At 49.9% G+C, this 20,061-nt stretch overlaps 1 protein-coding gene across 1 annotated transcript in view; it reads right to left on the minus strand.

Moving 5' to 3' along the window:
- SRPX (sushi repeat containing protein X-linked) overlaps positions 1-14,745 on the minus strand; it is a 112,331-nt gene extending 97,586 nt beyond the window's left edge. The window contains exon 1 of the mRNA XM_032426463.1: positions 14,559-14,745. Within this exon, the coding sequence (XP_032282354.1) occupies positions 14,559-14,655 (97 nt within the window). The 5' untranslated portion in view covers positions 14,656-14,745. The remainder of the gene's footprint in view (positions 1-14,558) is intronic.
- Positions 14,746-20,061: the final 5,316 nt, after the last annotated feature.

Below are 20,061 nucleotides of genomic sequence, written 5' to 3' on the forward strand. Positions count from 1 at the left end.
AGCCCGAATGGGGAAAGACGTTACAGAAGGGGGGGGGGGGGGGGGGAGGGAGGGAGGGCGGTAAGGGTACTGCTGGCTGGGCCGCTGCTGTGGGCAACTAGGGCTCCATCCTCTTCCTCCCTCTCTTGCACCCAAACACCCGCCTTATGTAACGTCTTTCCCCATTCGGGCTACTCTTAACTATCCATTTTAACTTTATTTCCTCCAGGAAAAAAAAAAATACAAGTGGTAAGGCAGGGAGCGGGCGAGAGAGTGATCCCTGCCTGACAGGAGCTGGCAGAGACAGCCTTGCTTCTACAGCTGCCTCTCCTGAGAGAATATTCCTTCTCGTATTCAAACTCTTGCACACAAAACCCCAAAGGAGAGACGTTCGGCAGAGTGGATGGCGCCCACAGTCCCCAGGCACTCCGCCTTTCCTTAGCAAAGACAATTAAGACAGCATGTGCTTTGGGAAATTTTCAGGGTGGTCATATTTTACACAGCTAACAAAAAGCAACTTGAAAGGATAACTTTATAAAGGAAGGCAGTACTCTCGTTCGAAGGAAAAAGAATATATTTCTGTCAGTTTATTTTCCTTCTATCGTTTAATATTATAAAGAGCCAAAGCGTGGCCTTGTCCCCCACCTAAAGCTGGAAGAGAGGAGAAACAGGGAAAAGACAGGCGCCGGATTCTGAGGTAGCCCAAAGCAGGGGCCCTCAACGAACGGCACCTCCTGCCCCACCAAGGGGCGTCCCCAAGGCCCTGGAGGCTGACCGCGCACATTCGACGCCAGCACACAGTAAGAGGTCTAGCCTTTAAAGTGAAACCAGACAGCGGCACGAAAGCAATGGCAGATGGTCCCCCAAAGCCTCAGTGGGCCTCCTCGGTGGTCAAGAGAAACACATGCAAAATCCAAGAAGGGAGGCAGGCCGCGGCAAGGCCTTTGGCAGAAGGCTCCAGAATGCGGCGCTGGCTGAGGTCACACGGCATCAGAGCCACGTGGCGCGCACGGGGGGCCTCGGAGCCGGAGGGGGGCTCATCCTGGCGCCGCATTCACATTTGGGGGCCCTCAAACTGCCTCTGGGGCCTGGCAGTGAGGTGATTTTGCTTCTTTACAATTCCGTGCAGAAGGTAAAACCAAGTCAAGGACCCCCCCGCCCCCCGCCGCCCCGCCATCCACGGCAGCTCTTGCGCTCTTGAGGCCTCACCTCCATATAAACGAAGAGCGAAGGTCTGGGCAAGAGAACTTCGCAGTTCCTCTCCCCCCACTTCCAGCCTCAGCGTCACTGGCATTTTCAAACTCAGACACAACACAGCATTTACGAACTCTCTGGTAGCAAAGAATGAAAAGCTTCCATCGTAGGCCCGCGGCTGTGACTCCACTGGCCCTGACAGCGAATGGCAAAGGAGAAAGCTCTGGAAGGTGAGGCGGCAGGCTGAGCGCTGAGAAGGAATAGCCAGCTGCCCTGTGCTGAGAGGCGCTGCCTGGGGAGAGGCCATCCCCTCAGATCTGAAGGCTTCCCAGGGTGTTCCCGTGGGGAGGAGGGTCACTCGCTGTGGGCAAGGGCACCAGCAGAAGCCAACTGGACTTGACTGGTCTGGAAAGATGGGGTTGCATGAGGAAAGTTTTCAGAAGGGGGAAAAAAGAGTATCCTAGAAGGGGCAGTGGGCAGAGAGGAGAGAAATAGATCTCAAGGGTTGTTCCCGGCTTTCTTCACATTTTATTTTTTTTTAAAGATTTTATTTATTTATTTGACAGAGAGAGACACAGCGAGAGAGGGAACACAAGCAGGGGGAGCGGGAGAGGGAGAAGCAGGCTTCCCGCGGAGCAGGGAGCCTGACGCGGGGCTCGATCCCAGGACCCTGGGGTCATGACCTGAGCTGAAGGCAGACGCTTAACGACTGAGCCGCTCAGGCGCCCCTTTCTTCACATTTTAATACACAAAACACATTTTAAAGAACACACGTTCGCACCAGCCAAAAGTTGGTGGCTTTCAACTGGAAGAAACTTCTATCAAGCAAGTATGCATGCAACTGCTTAGTGGGACAGATGGGGGACAGATGTTGCTACCCAAAGGTTTGGGTTTTTTTTTCTTTTTCTTCCCCCCGGGCATGCAGTGAGCACTGCCACCAGCTTTAAGAAATTCAATGTCATCTTCTCAAACGTCCTGTCCTGGAACCAAAAACACCGTTCCCTTTAAAAACAACAAATGTGACGACACAAACAAATGGAAAGGTATGCCGATTCATGAATTGGAATCATTAATATTAAAATGTCCCTACTACCCGAAGCAATCTACAGATTTAATGCAATCCCTATCAAAACACCAACAGCATTTTTCACAGAGCTAGAACAAACAATCCTGAAATCGGTATAGAACCACGAAAGACCCCGAATAGCTAAAGCAATCTTGAGAAAGAAGAACAAAGCTGGAGGCATCACAATCCCAGATTTCAAGATATATCACAAAACTGTAGTAATCAAGACAGTATAGTACTGGCACCAAACCAGACACATAGACCAATGGAACAGAAGAGAGAGCCCAGAAATAAACCCACGCTTCTATGGTCAATTAATCTATGACAAAGGAGGCAAGAATATACAACAGGGAAAAGACAGTCTCTTCAATAAATGGTGTTGGGAAAACTGGACAGCTACATGCAAAAAGAATGAAACGGGACCACTTTCTTACACCATACACAAGAATAAACTCAAAATGGATGAAAGTCCTAAATGTGAGACCTGAAACCATAAAGATCCTAGACAAGAACATAAGCAGTAACTTCTTTGACATTGGCTATAGCAATTTTTTCTAGATATGTCTCCTGAGGTAAGGGAAACAAAAGCAAAAATAAACTATTGAGACTACATCAAAATAAAAAGCTTCTGCCCAGTGAAGGAAACAATCAACAAAACGAAAAGTCAGACCACAGAATGGGAAAAGATATTTGCAAATGACATATCCAGTAAGGGGTTAATATCCAAAAATACATTAAAAGAAACTTACACAACTCAACACACATATACAAAAAAATAAGAATCTGATGAAAATGGGCAGAGGACTTGAATAGACATTTTTCCAAAGACACAACATGGCCAACAGACACAGGAAAAGATGCTCACCATGACTCATCATCAGGGAAATGCAAATCAAAACCACAGTGAGATAGCACCTCACACCTGTCAGAATGGCTAGAATTAAAAAGACAAGAGATAACAAGTGCTGGTGAGGATGTGGAGGAAAAGGAACTGTTGGTGGGAATGAAACTGGTGCGGCCACTGTGGAAAACACTATGGAGCCTCCCGAGAAAAAATTAAAAATAGAACTACCATATGATCCAGTAATTCCACTACTGGGTATTTACCCAAAGAAAATAAAAATACTAATTTGAAAAGATATCTGCACCCCCATGATTATAGCAGCATTATCTACAGTAGCCAAGATATGGAAGAAACCCACATGTCCATGGATAGACAAATGGATAAAGACAATGTCTCTCTCTCTCTCACACACACACACGCGTGCGCGCACACACACACACACAGTGGAATATTATAGTACTCAGCCATAAAAAAAAGAATGAGCTCTTGCCATTCGCGACAACATGGATGGACCTACAGGATACTATGCTAAATAAAACAAGTCAGACAGAGAAAGACAAATCCCATAAGATCTCACTTATGTGTCGAATCTAAAAAACAAAACAAATGAACAAACAAAAAGCAACCTAAACAGACTCCTAACTACAGAGAACAAGCTGGTGGCTGCCAGAGGGGAGGGGGCTGAGGGGATGGGTGGAATATGAAGGGGATGAAAAGGAAGAAACTTCCAGTTATAAAAGAATCAAGTCACAGAGATGAAAAGTAAGATAGAGGGAATATAGTCGATAATGTTGTATTAACATTGGTGACAGATGGTGACTACAGTTACCATGGTGGGCGCTGAGTCACGTCTAGGAATTGTTGAATCATTATGTTGTACACGTGTAACTAATATAAATAACACTGTATGCTAATTGTACTTCAATAAAAATAAAATAAAAAACACAAAACCAAATGTGAAACACTAGTCTAATGAGATGCTCTGAGAAAACAGTTTGGAAATGAGCACACTGGTATGGTCCCGACACTCGCACAAAGCATCGCGATCACCCAGAAGGTTTGTTAAAACACAGATTGCTGGGCCCTCCTTCCCTCACAGCCAGGTTCAGTAGCTTTGGGGTGCGGCCTGAGAATTTACACATCGAAGATGTTCCCAGGTGGTGCGGCCCCTGCCGGTCTGCGGTCTTCCCCTAGCCTTCCTGGTCCTCTCCCCGAAGGTAACAGGTCATCAGTGTATCAATGACCCTGAGCAGTCCTGCAAGAAAGAAACCTACTTAACCCTGCTTTTCCCAACTACAATCCATTCTGCTGCCCCTAGAATGTATCTACGAACCCCCCCGGGGAGCAGTGATTCAAGGAAGCCACTTCTAGAAATGTTCTACTAGGGATGGTCCTGACCAGCAGAAAGATTACAGGCTCCTAAAAGAACAGCACCCGGCAAAAGACAGATGTCCAAGTCCAGCCCTCAGCACCCAGGTAAGGGGCCCGGACAGGGTGGCAGGCCATGCCACGTAGCAAGGTCCTGGCAGGGCAGCAGCTCTGGAAAGATGCCCAGAAATGCACGCAGCATCAAGGGAGTCAGTCAGCAGCTAGCAAAGGCCAGTCGGCCTCCAGCTTTGAATTAGGATACCAGGCCTGGGCCAAGAACTGGCAAGAATAAACACGGTCTTCGTTTCTAGAGGGTCTGAGAGGTGACCAAACCTCAAACACAGATAATGAGACACCCAGTTATCTGTCACATGACTTGACAGTAACAGCGTATGGTGCTAGTTACAGCATGCAGGCCTACATCTTAAAAGACCCCCGACCAAAGGCCAAGATGAGTCCTGAGCTGAGCCTCATGGTGAATGAGAAGCAGCCCCAAAGGCCTAGGAGTTTGTTAAAACGTAACTTCTGATTTCATAGGTCTGAGGTGGGGTTTGACATTCTAGAGTTCTCTAAAGCTCCCAGATGACGCTGGTTCTCGGTCCATACCTGGAATAGCACGGCCCTAGTTCAGGAGTGGCAGACTTTTTCTGTAAAGGGCCAGACCATAAACACTTGCGGCTTTGCAGGCCGCATCACCCGTGTCACGACTGCTCAGCCCCGCCACGGGATCACCAGGCAGCCATAGACAGACAGTATCCAAGCGGATGAGCAGGGCTGTGATCCAGTGACACGGATACCTGAATCTCATAGAATTTTCCCGTGTTAGAAAATATTCTCCTTCTGACTTCTCCAACCATTTTAAAACTGAAAAACCATTCTTAGCTCACTGGTCATACAAAATCAAGCAGTGGGCCCTATCTGGCCTGCCCAGACTGACTCTGGAGATCCCTGCCTTAGATTCCCAGTCCCCAGCCCAGATCTGCCAATGCAGAATATCGAGCCCACCACCCCCCGCCTGGAAAAGGTGGGAGGCTCCCTTTTTATTGCTGTTACCAGTTCTGTCTTCCTGACTTGCCTAATCCGTGGGGTATGGGGGCTGCTGAGTGCGAGGGGTGGCTTGTGCTCTTCGGACTTCCCCGATGGCATTGCACCCCCACACATGGGGCTGCCTCCTCCCACACCCCAGGGGCATCAATTGCTAGGACAAAAATGTGTAGTCCCCGTGGTGGCAATTCGCAGTCACAGGACGGGGTCTCGCTGGAGAGGCGGGGCAGGCCCTGATCGTGTGGCTTTCCTAAGGAGCTGAAGTTAGTTCTAAGGGACAAATTCTCTGCAGAGCTGAGCCACGCGAGGCCCCTGTCACCACCGATCACTGAAGATGGTTCTGCTGCTGTTGGAGGTTCAGCCAGGCGGGAGGGCTTAAAAGGACACAGAGTCAAGGTCCCCCTCAGGATTGGGTTTGTTTTGGAGTTGGAAGAGGTAATCGAGACCTAAAGGCTGTGCAGGCTTATCTCAGGAATGTCGGGAACTTCGGAAAGGAAGTCTAGCGACCATGATGAAGGCAAAGCCCACAGGAAAGAGGGGGAGGAGGGGAGGGGAGCTATTGTGTGGCCCATAGGAACAGGCAAGCCGCCCTGGCTTGGCAAAGGGCTGAACTCGTTCATCACATCAGTACTTCTGAAATTTCACCGTGGATAAGGGATCGGTGGGGGGGATCTTATTCGAATGCACGTGCTGATTTGGTAGGTAGGTCTCGGTGGGGCCCAAGCTTCCCGCACGTCTGATCTGCTCCCAGGGGATCCCAGGATTCACGCGTGCCAGGATGCTGTCCATACGCCAGCACATTTTTTTGTTTTGTTCTCCTTTTAAACAGTCACAAGCCGTGAAAGACTATGGCGGTGTCATGGCTCACATGGGGTGAGCACTGACATCTAGGACCCGCATGCACAGGGTTGTTCGGGGAACTGCCTACACCATCACACCCACCAAAAGAGCGAGTGGGGTCTCAAATCATCCTGCCCGCCACTCTTCAATCCCGAGTCCTGGGTCCGCCTCCATCCTTTTCCTACTGAGCCCAAAGTCTGTCTCCTGACCAAGCCCGGTGCCCCCGTACCCACACAGGGCATTTCCTTCTCATTTTCCTTCTAATGCACCCAAGGGTGCCCGATGACCAGCAGTGGCCCTGCAGCCAGCAGTGAAAGGGTGGAAGGCAGCCGCAGGTGACTCTCACCTATATCCTGCCGCAGCTGGCAGAACAGACACTGCTTTCTCACTCAGTCCTTGAGTGGAAGCTGTTAATGACCTGAGCTAAAATGCTACCACTTAATCAAAATGACAGATAATATCAAGAGTTGCTGAAGGTGTGGAGAAGCTGGAACCACCACACGCCGCTGGTAGGAATGGACAAGGGGGCAGTCGCTTTGGAAAATCATCCAGGTATCTATCCAAGAGAAATGAAACCGTATGCCCACACAGACTATTTACTGCATTACTCATAATAATCAAAAAGTGGAAACATAAAGGTCCATCAACTGATGAATGGATAAAATGTGGTCGGTCTACCCATGCAGTGGAATAAACCTCAACCATACAAAGGAATCAAGTAGTGATACCTGCCTCAACACGGATGAACCTTGAAAACATTATGCTCAGCGAAAGAAGCCAGGCACAAAGGACAAATATTGCATGATTCCATTTATACAGAATGTAATGAATAGGCAAATGTGTAGACACAGAAAACAGGCGAATGGTTGCCCAGAGCTCAGGGGTCAGGGGTGGGGAGTGATGGCTAAGGGGCATAGGGTTTCTTTTGGGGATAATGAAAATGTTCTAAAATTGTGGTGATGGATACCCAACTCTGTGAACACACTAAAAATCACTGCATTGGTTTCAGTGGGTGAATGGTATGGGATGCGAATTATATCTCAATAAAGCTGTTAAGAATATGGTGACCTATCAGTTGGGGAGCTCAAAGCAAGTGGTGGAGAGAGGGAGCGTCCAGGACTCACAGCCCATGAGGACACGAAATGAATGAGAGACCCTAGGACCTGCTCCCACGGCCGGAGGCCTCCGATCCATGAGTAACTAATGGGGAAACAATATGATGCCACCCCTTGGAAAGCTAAATGAAATTCTAAGTGGAAACAGGATTTCAGCACTGGATAGTTAAAGGAATCGGAGCCTTTGTCTGACGAATGCTGAGTCAGTGGCAACAAGTCTGTCAGAGTTCCCACACGGAACAGCCAATCTGGGGGCAGAGTCTCAGAAGGTGGCGGACGTGGCCACACCACCACTTCCTCACCACTCCACAAAGGGCCTGCCAAACCTTGGCTCAGTCTTTGCCCTGTGACCCTAATTCAACCAGTGTTTTTGAACATTCCTGGATCCCTGGATCTGGCAGGGTCATTCAGCTCAGCCACCCACCCAGTAAGTGGCCGGCCAGAGTCATCAGTCAGAGGGTCCCGGGGTGCAATCGGCATTGGAGAGACGGATGCTCCTTAGGCACAACCGGGCGGACGCCGCCAACAGCCAGCGACAGGAGACGAGAAACCAGCTGCCGGTACCTGTGACCACAGGTCACTGTGAGAGCGAGCAGAGCCGGAGAAAGTGCGCAGTGATATCTCAAGGCCAAGGCAGAAAGTCTGCCCCCAGTTCTATGTTTGGATTTGTCTATTACTCATAAAAAAAAGTTTTAAAACCAATATACTCAATTTACAACCCCAAACCTCCGGGATAATCCAAGCCATTAGGTCCAAGCCCATTTATCTTCCCCCCTGGAGAACAATGCAGAAAGAGGCATCCAGTATGAGCTAAGGATTACGGGTGAGTGAATCATGCAGCTCAGGAATGAGCACTCCAGAGGTTTCTGAGTCGAGTGCACCACGCGAACTGTAAGATCCAGGTGAAACCAATTATCATCTGGAAAACTTGGGAGCTTAGCAATGCTACCAATGACTTTTCTCTTGCACAAGCTTTAGTCTTAAACCTCGATCTGCAAATCCTGCCCCTGGGACTCCTGGGAGTTTCTAAGTCTTCTAGAATAGTGTCCCAGGGGGATTTGAAATCCAAGAGCCTCAGCCATTAACTAAGCCCTGACTGTTCGCCCGTCCTCTCCTGTTGAGGGCAGTGCAAATTTCCTCTGACATTTTGCTGTCTTGCATTCCTTTTTCTCTGGGAATTATCATCTTGGAAATTCCAGTTAAATCCTGCAGGGATATCTGAAACAGAACCCTTGCTCTCTACCGCAATTGTTTTAGTCAGTTCGTTAATCCACAAATACTGACTAACGATCCTCCTCCAGGTCACAGACTCTGGGCTAAGTGAGAGGTACAACGAGTTGCCAGGCCAGGCCCGAAGGCGATTACAATCTATGATTATGCCGGCTTTGTTGGGTGTTGCTTTTTAAGCAAGGAGAAGGAGACGTTGTACCTTTGGTCGTAATCCGAGAGACCGCGGGCTCATGGGTTCAGTCACGGTTTTCCCACTCTGACAATTTCATTTTACTTCGTATGTGGATTTCTGTGCCCGTTAAGGGCAGCTTGCTCACAGAATCATGGAGATCACCTAGTGAGTAATGGTTCTGAATTGGGGTAAGGGCCTTCTCCCCCCGAAAAAGAACACCCACGCAGATTTTTGTTTCCAATTTCCAAACGTTCTTAGAGAAGTACCCAGACCCCCTCTGTTAACCTTCCTTGGGCCTGCGGGACCACTGTCCCAGGCTTCAGCCATCCCTCAGCATCATTCTCCGATATCCAGGCCCAGTGCTCCTGCATGGCTGCTCTCTGGGCTCCCAGGGCCTGTCCACCTGCCTCTGCTACAACATTTGCCCCCACAGAGAAGCCGGGGTCTACTTCCCTGTAAGACAGAAAGCCCTGAGAGAAGGAACTCCCCTCCTTCTTCACCCCGTTGTCCCAAGCACGCCATCATTCGGTGTCCACTTGAAAAATTCTCCGGATAGAGCCCAGTTTTCATTAGAAAAGGCAGTAAGGGATTCTGTTTCAGAACTACATTCAAATATCCAAGAGAAAAGAGTTTGAGCTTAGGGGCACCTGGGTGGCTCAGCTGGCTAAGCGTCTGCCTTCAGCTCAGGTCATGATCCCGGGGTCCTGAGATCCAGCCCCGCATCGGGCTCCCTGCTCAGCGGGAAGCCTGCTTCTCCCTCTCCCACTCCCCCTGCTTGTGTTCCCTCTCTCGCTGTGTCTCTCTGTCAAATAAATAAATAAATAAAACCTTAAAAAAAAAAGAGTTTGGGCTTAAAAGGCTCCCATAAACAATGGCCCATAAAAGCTGACAGTCAAGAACTCACACAATGGCCAACGGAACGAAGGGGCTGGCTTGAGAAACTCCCCAGGAACTGGAACTCATTCACAGCGCTCGGCTGGAAGTGAATCTTTAACCTGGGTATTCATCATAACTTGGCGGCCACAAGTTCATACTATGTTATAGCCTGGCAAAAGGAAACCTTCTTCTGTTTAAACTCAATCTTCACTTTCAATTACCCATTTTAGCCTCGTTCTCTGAAAGGGGAATTGATGTAGCGCACATATTTGCGTTCACTAAGGAAACCATTCAACCACTTTGGAAGGGGCTGGAGCAAAGTGGCCAACAAAAATAATAAATGTACGCTCCAGCCTGTGGCTGCAGTAAGTCTCTCGCCTTACAGCCCCCAACAGAGAAGGTTATTGCTTAAACAGAGGGTGTTCATGGATTTAAAAAGCAACCTCTATAACCAGCAAGCCACAGTCCCTATGCATGGAGATTCATGGTGGCACAAAGCCCTGTGTACCTGTGCACGTTTCTCTCAGCTCTTTTCTTTCCAGTGGCCCATCAGCCAAATTATAGGGCTATTAACTCGATCAGCACAAATACCCACTTGGCTCTAGGTGCTCGGCTAGGCACCATGAGAAATACAAAGGGGAAGACGTAGTAGCACCTGCCTTCCAGAGCTCAGAATCTAGAAGTATACAGGAGGGCGTAAATTATTGTACCATACGACACATGTCATAAACACCACAAGAGAAACATGAAGTGCCGTGGGTATTTAAAGGAAGGCAGAAGCTTCCCATTCGAGGGATCAAGGAAATGTTTCACCCAGGAGAGGGTGTCACTGGAGGATGGGCAGAATTTGGGCAGACAGGTGGCTGGGGCGGGGGCCGGGAGGCGGGGGGTTCCAGGTGCAGGAAGCAGCAATCACCAAGAACGGGGAAAATGTGATTCAAGCTCTGCAAAAACAGGTAGTCTGTTTCGGCCACATTTTAGGAAACCAGGAGGGAAAGGCTGAAAATTAAGGCTAGAAGCAATTGTGTAGTTCCCTGAAAACAACTGAGAACTTTCTAGTTAACGTGAGAGAGGACGGGGAGCTGCTGCTCTCGGTTTTTGAGGCAGACAGTAATGTGATAAAAGTAGTTGTACTTAAAAGACCAGTATCTGGCCGGAGAAAGTAAAATGAGTCAGAATGAGGAAGACTAAAAGCAAGAACGTTCTAGTAACCATAGAGAAGAGAGGGGCTATATTTCAGTTGTGGTGTGAAGACTAATGAGGTGAGAAGGTTTGAAGACAGTCCTTGAAGGACGATTTCTGGTGTCTCTTTAAGCTCACAAATCTATGAAATGAGAAACAGTAACACCAACATACTGGACTGCAAGTGTTCTCGGTGAAGAAAATGCTAGATGAAAATGTCCTGCTCTCCCCAGCACTCCCCGCTTTTTATTCCCCCCTTTTTAATGAAGAGGAATTTTGTCAGCTCCTTACATGTTTTAACTCCGAACAGAAATTTCTAGCTTAGCCTGCTCCTGGAGAGACTTTAATTGTAGATCCTGGGCCAGGTGTTCAGTTCCTAATACTTATCTGCAAAGGTGGCACTTCGGGGGACTGCTTTGGCTGATGCGGTCTGGCTGGGCTTTGAGCAAACCTCACTCGGTTTTCCTGACTGGTGAAACCACCCTAGTTCACCAGTTTTCTCCAGGCATAAGATTCACAGAGCCTTTCTTAGTGCCCGCAGTGCTCATTCTTCGTCTTCAGCCTTGCTCACTGGTGGAGGTGGGGTAAACCTCCAAATTCTCAGGTGTAAAAGAGGTTTCAAGGGTTCATTGAAGCACAGAATAAAAACGGAAATGCAAATCAAAACCACAATGAGTTATCACCTCACACCTGTTAGAATAGCTATCATCAAAAAGACAAGAAATAACAAGTGTTGGCCAGGATGTGGGGACAAGGGAGGCCTCTGTGCAGTGTTGGTGGGAACGCAAACTGGTGCACCACTGGGGAAAACAGTATGGCGGTGCTTCAAAAAGTTAAAAATAGAACTACCATATGATCCAGCATTCATTCCACATCTGGGTATTTATCCGAAGAAAATGAAAACATTAACTCAAAAAGACATCTGCATCCCCATGTTCATTGCAGCATTATTTACAATAGCCAAGATACGGAAGCAACCCAAGTGTCCACTGATAGATGAATGGATAAAGAAGATGTGGTATAGATAGATACATACACACACACATGGCAGCCATAAAAAAGAAAGGAATCTTGCCATTTGCAATTGACAACATGGAATTTCGAGGGCATTATGCTAAGTAAAATAAGTCAGACAAAAGATAAATCACCATATGATCTCACTTGTATGTAGAATTTGAAAAACAAAACAAACAAAAAACCCCAAGCTCATAGATACAGAGAATAGACTGGTGGTTACAAAGTTGGGGGGGGGGTTGGGGGATGGGTAAAATGGGCAAAGGGGGTCAAAAGGTACAAACTTCCAGTTACAAAATAAATAAGCCATAGGGATGTAATAATGTACAGCCTGGTGATTACAGTTAATAATACTGTATTGCATATTTGGAAGTTACTCAGAGTAAATCTTCCAAGTCTTCATGGCAAGAAAAAAAATTGTAACTACATATGGTGACCGATGGTAACTGGACTTCTTGTGGTGATCATTTCACAATGTATACAAATAGCAAGTTATTATGTTATACACCTGAAACTAACATGTTATGTCAACTATACCTCAAAAAAGTCCCCAAAAGAACAGAATGAAAACTCTTATCTCTTATAGCCATAGAAACACAATCAAACACAGACAAGTTTGCTATGAACTTTCTATACATTTCATGTGGATTTTTGTAGACACCGTGTCTTTGCTAGGCTGCAAAGAATGAATCAGATGGCCAGAAAAGCTGCATCAATTTCAAAGAACTCCAGAGACCTTCTAGGAGTGGAAATGATTTACTCTCACTCTGACAGATTTGCTATTAAATCTCAGACAGTTATATAATGGTGATGAGAGTGATGGGGCCCTTCATCCCCACCTCCCTCTTTCAGAGGTTCCTGATTCCAGGCCTCTTACCTTTTCTCTTACTGGAGACATAATGTCCACTTGCTAAGGGCGTGCCTCTGAAATGATCTGCAAAGCCCCTCTGTCACCCAGCACTTAGGGTGAATTCAGCTGATGTGATTTGCCTTGGGACCCACTGGCCTAGAGAGTCTCCCCTCCCCAACCTTCCCAAACCTCTGGCTTGGACTGAAATCCCCTCCTTTGGATTCAGCAGCCCCAGCAGAGCACATTTCCTGAGAGACCCCACAGAGAGGCGCCAAACTGGGGGCAGCCTGCTGGCTGGCAGAATTAGCCAGGGGCAGTTCCCCAAAGACAGAGAGGAGTGCCCAAACTGGTGCACCCATTTTTCTGCGGATGCCTGGGCCCTGGCAGCAAGCTACACTATATAAGGGTAGAAACTGGGAGAAAGGAGAGCAGAGGGATGTCAAATGGAAAAAGAGAAGAGGCCCCTTGGCTGAGAAAGGCTTGAGCAGATGTACGGGCAGCTCAAAGACGCCTCCCACTTCAGCGTGAAAGGCTGCCTCTAGCTTCTCATCTTCTCTCCTGCTCCCAGTCCAGTACTGACCTCCCCTGCCCCTCTAGGTTCATTGTGACCCGACTCCTGCTAAAGGGGAGTGGGCAGCCTGGGAATGGCACTTGCCTGGGGCAGAGGATGAAGTCTCCTTTCTACTTTGCCCTGAAGCAGTTCCTACCAAACAGCTCAACACACGAATGTTCCTGTTTATCACTTCACACATTTGTTCGATTCACTCATTCATTTGGGGCTGTGCGGAGTATTTCCGGCAGCCTTCCCTACATCTCCGGAGCACACTATCTGGGAACCCTCCACCGCCCGCGGTCCTTCACCCAGAACTTGGTAGGTTCATTCCTCGGACCCCCGATTTAAACTGCCCACAGTGTTGAACGCAAAGCCAAATGTCTGCACGCCCTAAAGTCCATGTCACCCACCTTCCCACTAGCACTAAATTAAAATGCACCCCCGGATTTCTTCTCCATTCCAGGGGGACAGGGGTGCATCCATGTTGTCCTGCTCCCCTGAAGCCCTTTACTAACCTAAGACTCCCAGATGAGGGAATTAGCTGGAGCTTTTTTAAAGGTTTTGTCAACACCAAGAGAGCCCCGAATAAATACCCGGGGGTCCCTTAGATGCTAGAGACCACGCCCCCCGCAACACGAAGCCACACCCCCTGCCTCACAGCGCCGCGCGTGGGTAGTCCCGGGCCCCTGGGGCTAACCGAGCGCATGCCACAAGTCACCACTCTCAGCTGGCACCTCTCTCCCAGAGGCGCAGGCTTTCTCGGAATCCCCAGCAGGGGGGGTTGGTCCGGGGGATGTGGGAGAGGCCCCAGCCTGTGCCGTCCAAGAGAGCCGCTCGCCCGTGGCGCGTGCCCTGCAGTCCCCGGGGTGGCCCGGGCCCTCCAGTGGGAGCGGGTGGGGGCTCCTTCCAGGACAAGCTGCGCCCCCGCCCCGGGCCTCGGCCGTGCGCCACCCCGTGACAGGCACAACTCCAGGTGGGGAGAAACCAGCCCGTCGCCAAACTTCCCTTCGTGGCCTCGGGCGCCAACGTGGGTCCGCTCGGGCCCCCGGCAGCGCGGACGCAGAGGGTCTGGCGCTCGCGGCGCCGGGCGCGGGGCTGACAGCCGGCTCTCCCCTCCCGGCGCCCAGACGCGAGCCCGCTGCCCGCCACCCCCTCCCTGGGGCCGCCAAAGCCGGGTCCGGGGCAGACAAAGGGCGCCCCGCCGGGGAGGCTGCCCCGCCTCCGCTCCTACCTGGGAAGGCGCGGCTCGCCGGGAGCCGCAGCAGCAGCAGCAGCAGCAGCAGCAGCAGCGGCGGCAGCAGCGCGGCCCGGAGTGCGGGGCTCCCCATGTTGCGCACGGCGCTCGCTCGGCCACGCTCGGCTCCGCTCGGCTGCGCTGCGCTGCGCGCCTTCAGGGGGCGGAGGAGACAGACGGGGCCGAGGGGCTGCGCGGCGAGCGGGCGAAGCCGAGCTGGAAAACTCCTCCTCTCGCCGCTATCCCTCCCTCCCCCCCTCCCTCCTTCTCGCCTGGGGCCTCCTTCCTCCGCCTCCCCCGGACGCTGGCGCGGTCCGGGGCCCCGACCCAGCCCCGCCTTTGGTGCCTGCGCTTCTTCTGGAAGCGGGGCTGCACCCCACCCCCCAGGGCCAGAGAGCGCCAGGGGCGTGCGCTGGCACATCGGATGACCCCGAATATCTTCCTGTTCTCCCATTCCGCTTACCCCGAATACACACACTGGTGCCCAACCGCCTCCCAGATCCCGGGCCCCCACGCTGTCATCTGTGCGGAGAGCCGCGTGAGCCATTCTGTGTGAAGGGACAACCGATCGGGTCCACAGTGGCCCCTGCGGCCGGGCTACTAACGGCCACGTTCGCTGATCTGACCCTCACGACCACGTCTCAAGTTCGGTACTATGATGCCCATTTTACCCAAGAAGACACCAGTGCTTGGAAACTTGCCCAGTTCACCGATCCGGGCAGAGAGGGGATTTGAAGCTAGGTGTGCGGTTCTGCCGGCACCAGCGTCCATACTGCAGCTTTTTTGTTTCTCTTCTGTAAGGGAATGAATCAAGGGCTGGACGGGGTGCCTGCTGAACTGCGGTTTGGAATGGGGCTTGAGGTTCTCTTTCCAGGGTCGGCTGATGGACAAAGCACAAGGCACAGAAAGTTCCCTGTCTCACTCCCAGTCTTGGGAATGCAGCTTTCGTAGTTTCCTGCAACCCGATTTCCCCATTTCCTGGGTGGTTCTCGACCACCTCCGAGGACACCAGGACCAGCCAGAAGCCTCCATCCTGTGGCCTGGCATCAGGATAGGGTTTCTAGGCTGCCTGCAGGACGGATCTGGTTTCTTCGAGGCTTTCCCAAATGGTTTTGTTTTGTTGTGAACCCACAAGGCAGCACCTGGCTCCTTTCCTGCCCCAAAGAGGTCTTAGCTAAGGCAAATTGCGATCAGGGCTGCTGCATCAGGTTGTGCACTGTGCAAAGGGACCTGGAGGAAGAGGCAAGTCGGAGGGGAAATCCAGCCACCTCTGGGTCAGGGAGCCCTGTGCCTTGGCAGGGGCCACATACATTGTGGAAGGGCAACTTTCCCCTTGCCACTAGTCTGATCCACTAGCTAGGCTAAGGGCCCTGGGTACATCCATCCAGAAGGTTTTCGAATTCTTTTATCCCAATTCTCACAAAAGCCCCTGACTTGAACTTCCATCTTATCCTCTCGCGGGCTGGGGGTGGGGTGCTTTTCTCCATCTCCTGTGAGATTCTCCACAGCTGCTCCCTCCTCAAGGAGCCAACAACCCTTCAATAGCCCCCCAGTCACAAGAAAATGAAGGAGAGCGGCCTCATCTATGGCCTCTGTCAGACCCGAGTCGGCTCCGCCTGAGTGGTTCTCAATCCTGTCCAACCACAAAGGGCGGGGCGAGGGGGTGGGCATTTCATGAAAACACCTTATCAGAGCTGGACCCCAGACCAATGAGACTACAATCTTTAGGGAGGAGGCCTGGAGTTTGACCAGATGCCTAGTTTTGTTCCCGCATGTTCAGTGGGGCAGGTTTTAGAATGGGCTAAATTCTGGGCCAGCGTTTCTCAACCTAGGCACTATGGACATGTGGGGCCTGACACTGCTTTGTCGGGGAGAGTGGCTGCCCGAGCACTGAGGGAAGGTCAGCATCCTGGGCCTCTGTGAACCAGACGCCAATAAAACACCTCATTTTCCAAGTCATGACAATGAAAAACCGCCAGACGTCGTCACATGTCCCCTAGGGGAAAGTCTGCCCCCAGTTGAGAACAACTGTTCTAGGCTCATGAACAGAGGTGAATGTGCACCCCAAATTCCAGGTCCAGGTTAGCCTGCCCAGTGGCCTTCCTTTACTGTGTCACCTCTGAAGCAAGCTCTCCTCACAAAAACCAGCCTAAGTTCTATTACTGGGCCGAGAAGGAACCCCTGGCGCTCTCCTAGCACCTGAATCTGGCTGAATTATAACAAATACCACTCTCCGTGTCAAGGCTTTTTCTCTTTGCGTGTATAATGCTAAGTGAAATAAGCCAGTCAGAGAAAGACAAATACCATATGATTTCTCTCATATGGGGAATTTAAGAAACAAAACAAAGGAACAAAGGAAAAAAGAGACAAACCAAAAAACAGACTCTGAACTCTAGAGAACAAACTGACGGTTACCCGAGGGGACGAGGGTGGGGGGATGGGGGAAACAGGTGATGGGGATTAAAGAGTGTACTTGTAAGAGAGCACTGAGTAACGTATGGAAGTGTTGAATCACTACATTGTACACCTGAAACTAATATAACACGGTACATTAACGATACTGAAATAAAAATAAAAATAAAAATAAAATATTATACCAAGTTTTATGGTAAAAAAAGTTTTTTCTTTGCTGCAAACTCCAATCAGATTTTATTATTTAGTCATAATGTTATTACAATTATAATAATAATAGTAATATACTACTACTAATAATAATACTATTATTATTTTTTAAAGTAGGCTCCACACCCAATGTGGGGCTTGAACCCACGACCTGGAGATCAAGATTTGCACACTCTACCGACTGAGCCAGGCGCAGCATCACTATTACCATTATTCCAGGTCTCTGACAGAAGGGATGAGGGTGGAGGAAGCAAAGAGGTTCTCAGTTCATCCCACAATATCTCGGTAGACAACAGGACGGTTACATAGATGAATAAATCTGTCAAACAACTGAACCCAGAAGATGGGGTAATGAGTTGATGGAAACAGGAAGGGAAGTCGCTCAGGGAGTGCCACAGAGCTTTGATCTCATTCCTGTCCTGCCTGACATAACAATGAATGAATTGAAAAAAAGACATTGTTGGTGTGAGACACCAAGACAGGCAGGCAAGAAGCAGGTTCCCAACATCTCTAGGGGCAGGAACGCGGCGCGGACGCTGAACAGTGAATAGGGATAAGTAGGGCATCCTACATTAGATCGCAAAAGCCAAGCGCACGGACACAGAGGAGGGGAAATGGCTTCACGGGAACACCCGTGAGAACGCAGGCTGGTTGCTTCCAAACTAAGATTGCCCGGGCCCCCAGGGCCATGCTCACAGTGCCTGGTCGGTCCGCCGAAGCACTCCTGAGTGCTGGGCACGGTGCCCGAGGAGAGCGAGGAGAACACGGACACCGAAGCCTGGCGGGGCGCGGAGGTGACTTTCCACCCTGTGCAGTGGGGGGCGCTTGGCTTCAGCACCACGGGCTTCTCCCGAGTCCGAGCAGAGCGACCCACGGCGAAGAAGGAAGGGGATACCCAGGAGTCGCCCCCACTTTCTGCCTTGGGTTTGTCAACTGACACCAGTGAAGGAGGACCTGCCGGCCCCCTCCCTCCCTACTGCAGGACACAGATCTCCTGGGGACGTCAGTCAAGGCCCTTCCCTGCCTGTGCCGCTGCCATTTCCCCCACACCTCCTCGTCCTTCTAGGCTTTCAAACCCCTTCTTCTCTTTCCACCTCCTTTCAGAGTAAAGGGCCTGCAGTTTGAGAGGAAAGTTGGTGGCCCACTGTACCTCAGGAAATGGACTGGCATTTCCCAGTGTCGAGGAGCCACTCCGAAGTGAAGCGGCCTGTGTCAGTGCTTCGCAGACCATCTGTAGTAAAGGACTATTATTTTAAGATGTCCAATCCAAAAAATAAAAAAAATAAAACAAAATTTCCAGGGGCACCTGGGTGGCTCAGTCGGTTAAGCGTCTGCCTTCAGCTCAGGTCATGGTCTCAGGGTCCTGGGATCGAGTCCTGAGTGGGTCGTGCTTCCTGCTCAGCAGGGAGTCTGCTTCTCCCTCTGCCCCTCCCCCCACTCGTGTTCTCTCTCTCTCTCTCTCACTCTCTGTGCTCTCTCTCTCTCTCTCTAATAAATGGATAAAAAAACTTTAAAAAAAACACCAAAATTTCCAATCCATCATTGTTCAATGCTTTTGTAAAATCACTAAACAGGATTCACTAGAAAAACAAAATGAGAGAAAAAAAAAAAAAAGCCAGAGAGCAGCCCGGCTCCGGGGACCACACTTTGAGTAGCAGAGTGAGAGTGGATTTAGCTTTTTACCTGCTGCTCCTGTACGAACTACAGACTATAGTAAATGCTCCAGGTTTCTGGGAACTCAAGACAAGGACCAGGAGATTTGACCTCAGTCTCTTGGAATCCCGCTAAAGGAATGCCAGAAAGATAGGGTGTGTTGGGCCGGTACTTTTGCTGACCCGTATCTATTAAACATCCAGATCGGAGAGGGTTAAAGTGAGAATGCTCCAGGTCAAGATCAAAGAGCTAAGGCCGGTCCAAGAATAGTATCTGTTTACAATCCCCTGGCTTCAAGAGATTTCTTCTCTTTCTAAGATAAATATTCAGAATGAAACAACACAAGCTCTAGGGGATGAAAAATGTCTGCAGTATAAGGGAGAGGGACTATGTCTGCTCTAAAGATTCAAAGGAAACCATCTCTTTTATAAAAATCATAAGCTACCAAGAAAAGGAAAAGCAATTGTAGAAAATACTTATTTGGCGTATTCAGTAACAGATTCGAGGCAAATGCTTTTAGAAAGTAGGAACAGGAGGTCGTACCGAGAATTGAGAAATAAAAGAACGCAGAGATTTAAAAAGGTAATTAACAGCTTTCGGGTTCAATTGCCACATGCTAGGAAGTCATTATTCCTGTCTTGACAACCAGAAAAAGCTGGACAAGCAGAAAAATCAATCCCTTTTCTTGGACCCAACAAAAAACTGGTTTTTCAGGGCAAATTGTCACCTATCACTACCCAGAAAGACAGGCAGATCCACACAGTCCCGGCGGAGATGGGCTTACCTGGAGCAGAAGACACCCGGGAGCCATTAATTGGTAGGAACACATAAAAGGCAATTTAGAAAAATTGCCAGAAGCTGAGTGTGGCCTGTTAGGAGCGTGAGAAACTCCTGGGGCTGAGGCACTGCACAGACTCTTCGTGGTACTGTGGCCTTTACCTCCCAGAAGCCTACCAGGTTTTCACGATGAAGGTCCCAGAGAGACCCTGCCTGCCCTGGCAGGGGGACAGGGAGAGCAATCATTCTGAGATAGGCCCAGAGACTTCTCCACACAAATGGGCCACTCTACAAGTGGACGGACTTCACCAGAGCCTTATCTCACCCCAGGGAAGGGTATTTCCTTCCCCTGTCTTGATTAATTCCCAGAAAAACCTCATTTGGGGAACTGCTCACGTGGTCGGTTCTCACCTTGCCCGAGTGCCACGGCCACTCCAAATCTGGGTCA

Source organism: Phoca vitulina, unplaced genomic scaffold (genome assembly GCF_004348235.1).
Source record: "Phoca vitulina isolate PV1807 unplaced genomic scaffold, GSC_HSeal_1.0 scaffold35, whole genome shotgun sequence".
In the NCBI taxonomy this organism is placed as follows: domain Eukaryota; kingdom Metazoa; phylum Chordata; class Mammalia; order Carnivora; family Phocidae; genus Phoca; species Phoca vitulina.